This window comes from Armigeres subalbatus, chromosome 2 (genome assembly GCF_024139115.2).
Source record: "Armigeres subalbatus isolate Guangzhou_Male chromosome 2, GZ_Asu_2, whole genome shotgun sequence".
Lineage (NCBI taxonomy): Eukaryota > Metazoa > Arthropoda > Insecta > Diptera > Culicidae > Armigeres > Armigeres subalbatus.
The window spans coordinates 134,651,726-134,664,361 of record NC_085140.1 but is presented as its reverse complement, the minus strand read 5'-3'; the positions used below and the strand labels follow the sequence as shown (position 1 = coordinate 134,664,361).

General features: G+C 39.8%; 1 protein-coding gene across 8 annotated transcripts in view; it reads right to left on the bottom strand.

Moving 5' to 3' along the window:
- LOC134210888 (phospholipid scramblase 1) overlaps positions 1-12,636 on the bottom strand; it is a 93,572-nt gene that overhangs the window by 13,217 nt on the left and 67,719 nt on the right. Inside the window, exon 1 of one of the 8 annotated variants that reach the window (XM_062687296.1) lies at positions 1,153-1,521. The exons of 5 other annotated variants lie outside the window; for them this stretch is intronic. In XM_062687296.1, coding sequence (XP_062543280.1) covers positions 1,153-1,165 — 13 coding nt within the window. In that variant the 5' untranslated portion in view covers positions 1,166-1,521. Of the gene's footprint in view, positions 1-218; positions 378-1,152; positions 1,522-12,636 lie in introns of those variants that run through there. 2 more of the 8 variants (XM_062687295.1, XM_062687297.1) reach the window with 2 other exon arrangements.

Sequence of the window (12,636 nt, the reverse complement as noted above, 5' to 3'; positions counted from 1 at the left end):
TTTCGACAGATGAAAAAGCCTTGTAGATCACTATTAAACTTGATTATGATCAGCCATTGCGCTCGAATGTTATGAAAAACAAATGTGTTTCGAATCAAAAATGTTGGTGTCATGTCTAAATTGAGAAAGGCAGTAAACCAGTTAATTTGATTTTTGAACTTCGCTTAATATGTAAAAAATAATATCTCTGCACATTTATGATAGAATTGTTTCCTTACATACTGCTAAAAAACGTTGAACCGTAGCTTGAGGCAAACATTTCCGCCAACAAAGGATTACAAACACTCAAGAAGCTGTCGTTTGAAACAAATGAGCTCGAGCTCCACCAGTGATTTCCACTACTTCATTCTCTCGAGCACGCGAGTACCTAACTGAAACTGCATCATTGCGAAGATAATTGATAATAGCTCAGTGCACTAAGCTTAGCGTAAACTACAACGGTGCCACATTTAATCAAGCGGGATTACAGGGATGCGCTCAAAAATTACGTTCCTCCGTAATTATTGGGTTCAAGTTTCATAACTGAAGCAGAATGACTGAAGTAAATTCATTTACACCGGGGTCGTTTTTATGTGCATTTTGGGATTTACGCGGATTTCGAGACCAACGCGATTTTTGTACACGAGTTTTTCAAAAAGTGTTTTAGGTCTAGAAACACGTGGAAGCCGTGAAAAAAACGGTTTTCAGTGAAGTGGTTTTTAACGCTGTGTTTGGAATTTACGCAGAACGTAATAATGCATCAACTAAGCATCGGTTTCTAGACTCATTGCACTAAAGTCGGTTTCGAAATTTTATATGAAAAGTTTGTTATATTATGAATGGAACAACATTTGTTCAACTCATCGAGCTGGTTCAAAAGGTAATTATATGAGATTTAATGATAAGACCGTCCTATTACAAAATCGAATCGGGGGATGATAACCTTTCAAAACAACGCTGATGTACAAGAAAGGCAAAAAGATAGTTTGCGATTCCGCGTATCACAGATAGTGAATACCACTTAAGGAGAGTGTTTCACTACCTACTCTGCCGTGAATAGCATATCTGTCCCATCTTTGCTGGGTTTCCTATTCATATGGGACAAATATGCGATTCACGGCAGTACTGACTCAAGAACAAACCAATATGTAACGACAAAGAGTAGAAAGTCACCTTCGTTCCTCATCCGTTATCAGGTGCTCGTATCCTTTTGCTTTGGATGATTTCTTGGCGCCTGGTACAAATCGGAGAAAAGTTTTCAAAGCCGTTTTACCACGCTTTACTTTTACATGGCGACCAATTTCCATAAATTTATGTTCCAGGTAATTGATTATGAACTTTCGCACACGATGTGCGCTTCGATTAGTGGGATTGTGTTTTTCGTTGTGTTGCTCTTCCTCATCGCGATACAGAGATAATGTTGAACAGCTGGATAATTTATTCTGACCAGCTGAGTGAGGTCCTTTATCACTTGGTTTCATTTTCTTATACTTCTGAATGATTTAGAACACGATCCACCTACTATCAGGCTTAAAACTAAACTGATTTCTAGTCTGGAATAACGTGGTTCAGCTTAGCCCAGGGAGAGAGAATTATCTTCTTGCCCAGTCCACAACAAAGGGGGCGAGATAATTGGACAAATACAGTCTCTTCACTTCAATCACTATCACAGTAAAACCAACGCAGTTAGAAATGCACTGCGGGTCGTTGAGTTTGAACTTCACCCGAAATAAATGACCTCGTACTAGGCCAACATAATCTATCTCTATACAAACGGAAGGTTCAATCTAGGGCTTTAACGTGGACGACATTTGATTTCAGAGCAGCCACGCATAAGATCGTTGCCTGTATCAAACGGATAGTCACTAGCTGCATTTCGTTCACAATGTCGCTCAGGCTAATGATCACGTTCATCGGACGGGCACTAAAGCACGATAAGACTTATCTTGGACAATAAGACGAATATCATGGCCGTTCCAGTTTACAATATGTAGGTGTAATTCCGACTGCCATGATACAGAATACAGATACATAAATATAAGTGGAGAAGCTAGGTTGATCTGAAGCGTTTTTATTTATTTACAATTGAACTGATCTTGCCATTGCCGAAAAATGTGTCTGTAATGTTGATTGTATTATCAGGAAGGTGGAATTATCAACATTATTGTTTGTCATCCTTGTTTACCCAAAATATAACAGAAAAAAATATTTGTTATCACCAACAAAGATTATTTCGTTTGATGATATACACGGATATCCACGGAGGAAATAAATAGCCACGGAGTAGCTATCGACTGATTACTAAATCACAGATAATCATGGTCGACCGCACAAAAAGTATTAGATAGGAAACGAACTCAGATTTGGCCAATATTTTTTCAATAGTTAAGGCGGAGGATTTTCAAACCTTGCTATTCAAACAATATCAGCTACCAATTGGCCTACCAACCAAGCGCCAACAAAAAATTACTTGCTTTTTTTATTCAAGTGTTTTTTGCTCGTTCGTTCCTTCGTTTCTCGTCTTCGACTCGTCGCATGGGCGTTCAGTCTAACTTTCACCTACTCAGTGACTGAGTAAAATTGTATTGCCATCTCTTTTCTTCCCATGGAAATTTTACTCAGTTTCCGTCAAAAGCAGGATACTCATAGTTTTGAGTTGTCCTGCTTTTGACGGAAATTGAGTAAAATTTCCGTGGGATAGAAAGAGAGAGCAATACAATTTTACTCAGTCACTTAGTAGGTGAAAGTTAGCGTGTTATTTTCTCCCGGACCCGTCATGGGAGACTCGGTCGCGGGAAAGGTGCCGAAGCGCACGGCACTTGAAGACTCGGGTAACCCCTCCAACCAACTATTGCAGAACAACGTGTATTCGTCTTTGCCGCCTGACGAGACCAGCAATCCGCCGAAGAAGCGCAAGAAGTAGCAGCTGCCACAAACTCAACCAGTGCTGAGAGAGAAGTGCCCGCCGGTTTTCATAAAAGGCGGCCCGCCAGATCTGCGACCAAAGCTCCGGGAATTGATCGCGTAATCCCTAAACTAAACTGCACATTGTGGCAAGGAGTGGCAATCGTCTTGCGGAGCAACATCGCCTGCCGCCTTCTGCTAGAATTCAAGGTCAAAATCATCGAAGACGTTGGATTGGTCACCACCTTCGTCGGAGTCGTAACGTTCATCGTGGCTTACTGTCCCACAAAAGTCAAATATCCCTTCGTAGTTCGTAGGCCGCACTACGAAGGGACATAGTTAAGCTCACTCGGCGGCAAAGGCAGTTCATCATCGCCGCTCGACAACTTTATCACATGAACAATCGTGTCTCCCAGCCGGTCGTCTTCCAGGAGCTCAGCTCGGAGCTGAAGTTGGAACTTCGGTGAATCGGCACGAGCTAACCCGGCGTAACTATCACCAAGTCGACTGGGGTCGGTTTCAACGGTGCGTGGACGAGAACATCGACTACCAGCGGCATCCGGTGTCATCCGAAGACGTCGACGAGCAGCTGCACGCCATCCAGGAGGCCCTCTCCCTGGCCCGTGACCAGCATATTCCGGCAGGTAAGCTACACCCTAGCCATCGATACACCCACCAAAGATTTGATTCGTCTGCGAAATGTCACTTGCAGGCAGTACCAACGTACTGGGCTGCCTACGCTTAAGACCCGGTGCAATCGCATGACCAAAATTCTCTAGGCTAGAATAGTGGACCTCAGAAACAGTGATTTTTCCAATAAGATCCGCGCTTTCCCAAACTGTGCTAAGGCGTTTTGGAAGCTAACCAAAATTCTAAAATCTAAGCCTCAGCCCATTCCACCTTTGATCCCATTAGACTGTAGTGGCTCTAAGGATCGCTTGATAACTCCTGCAGAGAAGGTTACAATCTTAGACAGAGCATCGTCAGCTCACACGAAGCAGCCGTTAACGAGCATGCTAACAATATCCATCCATCCATCTGGCGAACTGACGGCCTATATCAACTCAACAACAAACATGAAGGCCTCAGGCTTCGACAGCATCCTTAATCTCGAGCTCAAACGCATGAGTGCTCCATTCTTTGAGCACCTTTCGCTGATCTTCAATCAGTGTATGCGACTCAGCTACTTCCCATCATTCTGGAAGTCTATGAAAGTCATTCCCATCCGGAAGCCTGAGAAGGATCTCTTCTCTTCAAAAAGCTATCGTCCCATCAGTCTTCTCTCAGGGTTATCCAAGCTGCTTGGAAAAGCAATTTACCAACGTCTACTAGAGTCTGCCGAACAACATAACCTCTTGCGCGAGCCAACTGACCTGAGTAACCAACGTCCTCAGACGGAACAAGCATGTCTCTCACACATGCACCATGGCCTTACTCGATGTCGAGATGATGGTCTGGTGTACAAACTACATCACTTCAATCTTCCCAGGTACCTGGTGAAAATCATCCACAACTATCTATCGGATAGGACATTCCGGGTCTCAATCAGCGGAGCGAGTTCAATGCGCACGACATTATCGCAGGCGTCCCGCAAGGTAGTACCCTCGGGCCCTTGCTGTCCAGAACCTCAAGAAGGCGGCATTTTGTCACTGTTCGCAGTGACACCTCTATCGTCTTAGGCTCGTGGTAAAACTCCAACGAGGCCTGGATGTCCTGACAGATTATTTCAGCAGCTGAAAGATCTGTATCAATGCGGCGAAGACTCAGACCATCATATTCCCTCATTCGAAATACCCCAGGCTTATTCCTTCTGAGGACTGCAAAATCATCCTCAATGGCACAACCGTGGAATTGGCCAACGAGGCTGACTACTTAGGCTTGACCCTAGACAGCAAGCTTATTTTTAGACAGCAGGTTGACAAAACTCTGTCAAAATCATCCCCGTGATCGAATCGAATATCGACCGGCATCTGGGAGAGCAGCGCTAAAACCCATCACCTCAAACTCCAAAGAGTACAGAATAAGTTCCTGAGGATGATCATGAACACCCCTCCCAGGACACGAACTTCTGAGGTCCACCGTCTGGCAGGGATCAAACAACTTAACGAACGCTTTGGTGAGTGTAAAACACGGTTTAGGGATCGTTGCATGGCGTCCGCCCAGCAGGCTATCCGGGACCTGTTCCCCAACTAGAATAATAAATTTTGTGTAAATATTGTAGTTAGGTTATTAGTGTAAATAGGTAGATCTTTTTCTTCTGCATATTGGCATTACATCCCAACACTGGGACAGAACCGCCTCGCAGCTTAGTGCGTTCACTTAAGCACTTCCACAGTTATTAACTGCGAGGCGAGGTTCGAGTCAAGTTACAGGGTGTCTACTCATCTGTAAAAACAAAATTCCCTGATTTTTCCAGGTTTTTTCCCGGTGTTTTACATTAATTTCCAGGTAAAAACAAACGTGCCATATATAGATTTTAGCAGCAAAATAATCAACTCAAAATAGTAAATATTGCGAAAAATATTTTTTATAGAATTTTTTGGTGGCCTCACAAAAGCAATGTTGTAAATTACTCAAGAAATTATCCCAGGAATTCCTTCGCAAGTTTACCCAGAAATCGCTTCAGCCATTCAATGTATAAATTTCGTCAAATATCACATAGGAAGTTCCTCTAGGTATTCCTTTGGAAATTTCTCCATAGATTCCATCGGAAAATCCTCCGGATTTAAAGAATTGCTTTAGGATTCAATTTGAAAAATTTCTTTGCTAAAACTTTAGAAAACATCTCAAGGAATTGTTCCGGAAAATCATTTAGAGATGCATTTGGCGATTCCTTTACAATTTTTTTTGGGTTCTTTTAGGTGTTTTTTCTAAAATGTCTTGTGAAAATCCTCAGAAATGCCTTTTATAAAATACTTTGAAGATTTCTTCAGATATTCTTCCGATTTTTTTTCATTTGGTTAAGAATTCTTTCGGAAATTTCTTAGAACTTTATCTCAGCTTGTTTTTTTTTTTAAATAAAAGAAAACTTCCCAAGAAAAGCTTCCGGAAATACGTTTTGGAATTTCTTTAGGAAATCCTTCAGAACTTCTTACGAAAACTCCTTCAAGAAATGTGTTGATGCAAAAATATGAGATTGCTGGATCCATGACTTTCGGCATAAGGACGTTAGGCATAATACCTTCTTTATGTCGTGGGCTATTTTTGGGGCATTTTATGCTCAACATTTTTTATGCCTAACGTCCTTATACCTATGCGTGAACAACATCTAGTTCGTTCTAGTTTGTGACCAACATCTAGTTTGCTTGGATCTAGACCTGTAATGCTGGGTAGACACCTTTACGTGGTGTGTTACGGGATAAGATCTACCACGCCACTGTTACATTGCCAGCTACAGGCAAATCCTGACCCAACGTTTATCTTCCTCATTATCCAACTCCGTGCTACTTATGAGGGTATCGCTAAGTCGGTGGCCTCTCGATAAGTAAGTACCACACCAACACTTCCTTCCTCTCCCTAGTTACGGTGAAGATGGGCGTGGCCAGGAGTAGTAATCCTCATGCTTTTGTTATTTTTGTTTAAGACTGGAATCAAGGACCACTCCCCTTCTTGATTTCTGATAGCATTCTAGATGAGGATCTCAAAAGTAAAACATGAGTATCACTAGTGTCCAATCTACGAATTACACCGTAACAATGCTAATGCTAACATCTAGTTTGCTTGGATCTAGCAGCCACGGTACCGGTACTATAAGTGTCAAACGGCCAAGTTATAGCCTATTCAGATTACGCCATTTATGATCATAAATGATAAACAACAACCTGATACCATTCCCATACATTAAGTTTTCTTTCTCAGCTTTAACACGATATTTATTACGATAAATAATCTAATCGTAATCTGATTACGCTATTAAGCTTATTGAAGCATATTTTGGCGGAATAATTTCAATGGTTACAGCGCCACTAGCGTTCTATTACTGCTTTACTGTAAAAACCTTCGGAAAATGCGTCGGATATTCTTTTGAAATTCCTTGGATTTTTTTAGGAACTCATTCAAAAGTACCTTGAGGAAAACTTTAGAAAACACCTGGAGGAGTTTTCCCGGACATTTTGCTTTTAAGAATTCTTTGGAAATTCTCCGAGAATACCTTTACAAACTCCTTTGAAAAATCCATTCGGAATTCCTTAGGCTATTCTTTCAAGAATTCCTTGAGCAAAAATCCTTCACAAATCACTTTACAAATTGGGAATTTCTTAAATTTCTTTCGTTTTGAAATTCCTCCGGGAATTCTTTTCGGTTTTTATCTTGGAAATTCCTCCAGAAATAATTTACAAAATTGCTAATCTTATGGACACTTTCTAGTGATTTCTTTGAAAAATTCCTGATCCCGAAATTCCTTCGGAACTTCCTCCAGGATTTTTTTTTGAAAAATTCTAACTAATTTAGTATTTTTTAATATATTCTAATTTTTTTTCCTTTTTATTTAAGTGATTTTTCAATTTTAAATTTATGTTCATCACTAATATATTCCTAAAGAATTTCCGAGAGAATACGCAAAATAATTTACAAAGCAATCCCTAATTGATTTCTCGAATAAATTCCCATATTTCACCAAGAATAGCTTTGGAAATTCTTTGGGAATTCTTTTGAAGATGGCAAAACGTTTTTTTGCGGAACAACGATCCATTAACGTTCACTACATTTTGAATATACCAATAGATTTGATTGGTATATTTATTCAAATATTTTTAAGGATTTTTTTCATCTTTTGAGTGAATTTCACTCATTATCACCGGGTATTGAAATTTCCCTGATTATGTCAGGAATTCCCTGATAATTCCAGGTATTTTCCAGGTGGGGAAAAATTCCCTGATAATTCCAGGTTTTCCAGGTTTTTCCAGGTAGTAGACACCCTGAGTTACCATTTTTGCATTCGTATATTATGAGGCTAACGCGATGATACTGTTATGCCCAGGGAAGTCGAAACCATTTCCAATCCGAAAATTGCCTAGAACGGCACCGGGAATCGAACCCAGCCACCTTCAGCATGGTCTTGCTTTGTAGCCGCGCGACTTACAGCACGGCTAAGGAGGGCGCCAGGTAGATAGGTTTGTCAAAGCAATGCCTCTTAAAGGACAAAATGATAAAAATTATACAATAAGTAAATAAGAACCATCAAACAAAACAGAAAAAGAAACAAAACAAAAAACTCAAAGGTGCAGCCCAATCGGGTTTTACGCAAAGGTGACGTAGGACTACGTAGCTATTCGAAATTGATAGTATTTGCCATAATAATTTGTGTCGTTTTATTAACATTGAGCAAACTGCTCGGAGGCCAACTGAATCAAGAAGTCGAATAGTTGTTCCCAGTTGGATGGACTTTGAGTCTCTAACCGTGGAATTAACATGACTCATTGGCCGCTGAAGCCACTCGACTGGCTTTCAGTCGAGGACATCACAATCCTTACTTTGCCACGAACGCTTACATCGCGGGCGAAGACCAAACGTTGCATATAAATATATTTGTGTTTGGTTTCACGCCACTTCTGATTCTGCTTATTTCTCCTTTATTTCGGCCATTTTTGAGGATGGTGTCCTTCAAAAAGGTCTTTATGTATGAATGTATGTATGTAGTTAGCCATCATCCTGGCTAGAGTCTTGCTCTGCATGCGGTTCCACTAGACAGTAAGGTCAAATTTCAATATCATTTTGAATTCAACATATTGCTGTATGAAGGGCCAAAAATGGGGGTGGTGGACCTGTAAGCAGAGACACTTACACGAAACCCACGGGAAAATGAGAATCTCCTTCCAGCAAAATGATCCAACAAAAAGAATAATGAAATTTGCAATACTTGTCAAGCTTTCCACGGGATGGTTTGTTTGAAGAAGGGCGCGTCAACTGGTTAACAACTGTTGGAGATAAAAGTAATAGACGCGAACGACTAATATTTTCCTTCCTTGACTCCGATTGGCTACCACTTCATTGTCCAGTTGTAACTTCATTGATGCCCTGATGCACCCTCCCAACCCCATCGCATATATTTACAGTCAAATCAGTAATATTGTATGGGAAATTTAGGCATGTGTAGGGACTATGTAAAATATTGATACGGCAGATAATCCTGGAAGGTTACTGTGCTCCAATACATTACGCTGAAACATCAATTTCATCGTTAATAAGTACTTCCTGTATTTTCTCAGACTAAACACTTCCTGTAAGCACTACGTAATAAGATGGTGTTTCGGTTGCAGAATTCTGCTATCACTGGACCTCGGGCCTGCATTGGAAAATTATCCTGGATAAATCGAACCTGGCCACTTCAGCATGGTATTCCTTTATATCCGCACATCACTGCATGGTTAAGCCCCTAGAACCCCTACACGATTGAATCATCTAACGATTCTATGCACGTTAACGAGTGAATCCTCTGTTTACTTTTTTCTCTCTTAGGGCCGATTTCTTCACCTCCGCTTAGGCCTTAAACCAGGTTTAAACGTATGGGTAAGCACCGCTTAAGAGTTAAGCGAAGGTGAAGAAATTGGCCCTTAGAGTAAAAGGGTTCTTGCCACCGCTGATTTGTTTTTTGAACATAGTGATAATATTGATAATTTATATATAATATAGATAGTTAAGCAACTTATATATTCAAACATTTCTCTAAAAATTACATAATAACTACACAGTTTCGGCAACGGTTCCGAATGTACAAATATTGTAGAAGGACCATGAAAATGTGAAAACATGATAATGCTGTAATTTAATAGAATATATGAAAATATGGAAATGTAAAACTCATTCACTCACAGCTCATTCACTCCACCCGCCACACAAGACATATACTCAAGCAATTGGCGGGCATAGAAAAGCTTTAATCAATAACCAAGGAAACGCAAGGAAAACACTAAGCTGAAAAGCAGGTCAAGATTAAGTTATAATGCAGAATTATTGAAGAAGAATGTATATATAGATATGAAAATATCTAAATACAAAAATATAATTATGGAAAACACAAGAATATGAAAATATAAAATACGTAAATACAATGAACTATGTCATAGAAATATGAGCATGAGCTTGTGATGACTACACTAATCATTGTCGCCACTTTATGAAAGCGATCAACGTTGCACGAGGTATTGAAAGATAATATCTGGATTTGGTTTCTCAACATCAATGTCCACAATGTCAGAATTCGGTTTTTTGAAGAGTTAATAGCAGGCTGCCAAGATGAAAAATATGTCACTAAAGTATGCTAAAATATGAGGAAATAATGAATATACCACAAAAGTTAAACTCAATTGACGCAGGCGTTCCACGATCAGAATTTTAAAAATTAAATTTTGTAGGAATATTCGAAGATATATCAAAAATACATTAGTATAAAAGAACATAGTTTTGAAATATATAATTTTATACTATATGGAAATATTTGTAAAAAATTAAAGTATAATTTGATATGTAAATGTAAGAAATGTAAAAATGAGATTGTGATGTATTTTTTGCAAATCTTAAATGAAAATTAAAGTAAAAATGTGGAAATATATGGGAATATTCGTAAATAAATTATAATTTTTGAAAATACTTTAAATACATCAAAATAAATTAAGATATACGATTATTTTTGAACACATGAAATATTATGAAAATATCTGAAGACATAAGAAATTATACGAATATATATGACAGTATGAATAAGTGTTTGAAAATATTTCGGTATCAATATGGCAATGTAGGTACAATATTTGGGAATGCTTGACAATATATCAAAATGTGTGTTAGGACGTTAAAAAGTCAGTGTTCAGAACATTGTAAATATTGGAAGAATGTATAAAAAGTAAATATTAAGCATCCATAGTATCATTGTAAACAAATGAAAAATATTCCTAGCAGATTTATGCGTAATATATTAGTAAAACAAGAAGGTGCATTCACTTTTTAGTGTGCCCTAAAGCGACCTACCTTCCTCTGCCATTATTTGACTTACTGTCTTAATGACCTTGGCTCCCAGAACATTCCCACTTCATGTAGTTTATCCTCCAGAAAGGTCTTTATGCATACAAAAGAAGGTTGATCCGACAATCCGATATGAACTTTCTTCAAAGTGCAAAACTCAATCGTAACTAGCAAATTTGATAGCGCGGCGGAGGGAGATGATGCAATTAATTTGAACGGGTTGAATCACTAACAGCAACCAAGCTACCACGCAACACCCGATGCCGCCGAAACAATTCATTTTCGCAATTAACTCTTTCTTTCCATAACCAATTGGTCCTGAGAAGAACCAATTTTCTTCTCCCAATGCATCTTTCCAATAACTAACTGCATCCAAACGCTTGACAGTACCTTGCGTTGAAATTGTCCGACCGCCTTCGTGCTGCTGTGTCCGCTCCGCTGCATCGAATGTCGAACCGAATCCCGATCAAAACGGCTCGTGCGCGCCGAATAGCAACTTTCTTGTATTTAATAAATTAAGCCCGTTAGCCCCTTTGTGATCTTATATGGTTGTAAATAAAATGTGCACTCATAACTTGTCGACACCTTGCGTTGTAACTGTCCGACCGCCACTCGATGATTTTTCGCTAAGCCTCCAAAAGTTGAAATATTTTTTCAGCATTGCCACCCACTCAGTGCTGCTGTGTCCGCTCCGCTGCATTGAATGTCGAATCGCTCTCTGTGGAATCCCGATCAAAATGGCTCGCGTGCGCCGGAAAGTAGCTTTTTTGTATTTAATAAATTTAGCTCGTTAGCCCCGCCCCTTTACGATCTGATATGGGTGTAAATATCATGTGCACTCAACGATTATGAAGGGGCGGGGCTAATGGAATTACTTCATTAGATATAAGAAAGCTACTTTTCGGCGCACGCGACCCATTTCGATCGAGATTCCGCAAACAACGGACCGTTCGAAGAATGACAAATTCTAAGAATCCTATGAAATTTTCTCTATTCTGAATTTGGTTATGAGATGTAGTTTATCTTATATGCGTATTGTTGCGAGGAACGACAACAGTTTCTTCAGAGTTTCTTCATATTACAAAACATTAGCTTTCGTCATCTGGTTGTCCGAGCGACGTTCACCGATGGGTGGTTGCTGTGTAAAGTTTCCACTGAGGTTGCGTCTTCATTGATTTTATACAAAAGAAGGTTGATCCGACTATCCGAAATAAACTTTCTTTCAAGTGCAAAACTCAATCGTAAATAGTGAATTTGATAGCCCGTCGGAGGGAGATGATGCAATAAATTTGAATGGATGGGATCACTAACAGCAACCAAGCTACCACGCCAAACCCGATGCCACCGAAACAGTTCATTTTCGCAATTAACTCTTTCTTTTCATAAAATGTTGGTCCTAAGAAGAACCAATTTTCTTTTCCCAATACGCCTTCTGTCCAATAACTAACTGCATCCAATCACTTGCCGACACCTTGCGTTGCAACTGTCCGACCGCCACTTGATGATTTTTCGCTAAGCCTCCAAAAGTTGAAATAAATTTTCAGCATTGCCACCCACTCCTGTGCTGCTGTGTCCGCTCCGCTGCATTGAATGTCGAATCGCTCTTTGTGGAATCCCGATCAAAATAGCTCGCGCGCGCCGAACAGCAGCTTTCTTGTATTCAATAAATTAAGTCCGTTAGCCCCGCCCCTTTATGACTGATATGCGTGTAAATTGTGCACTCATAACGATTAATGAAGGGCGGGGCTATTGGAATACTTCATTAGATATAAGAAAGCTGCTTCCCGAGCGCGC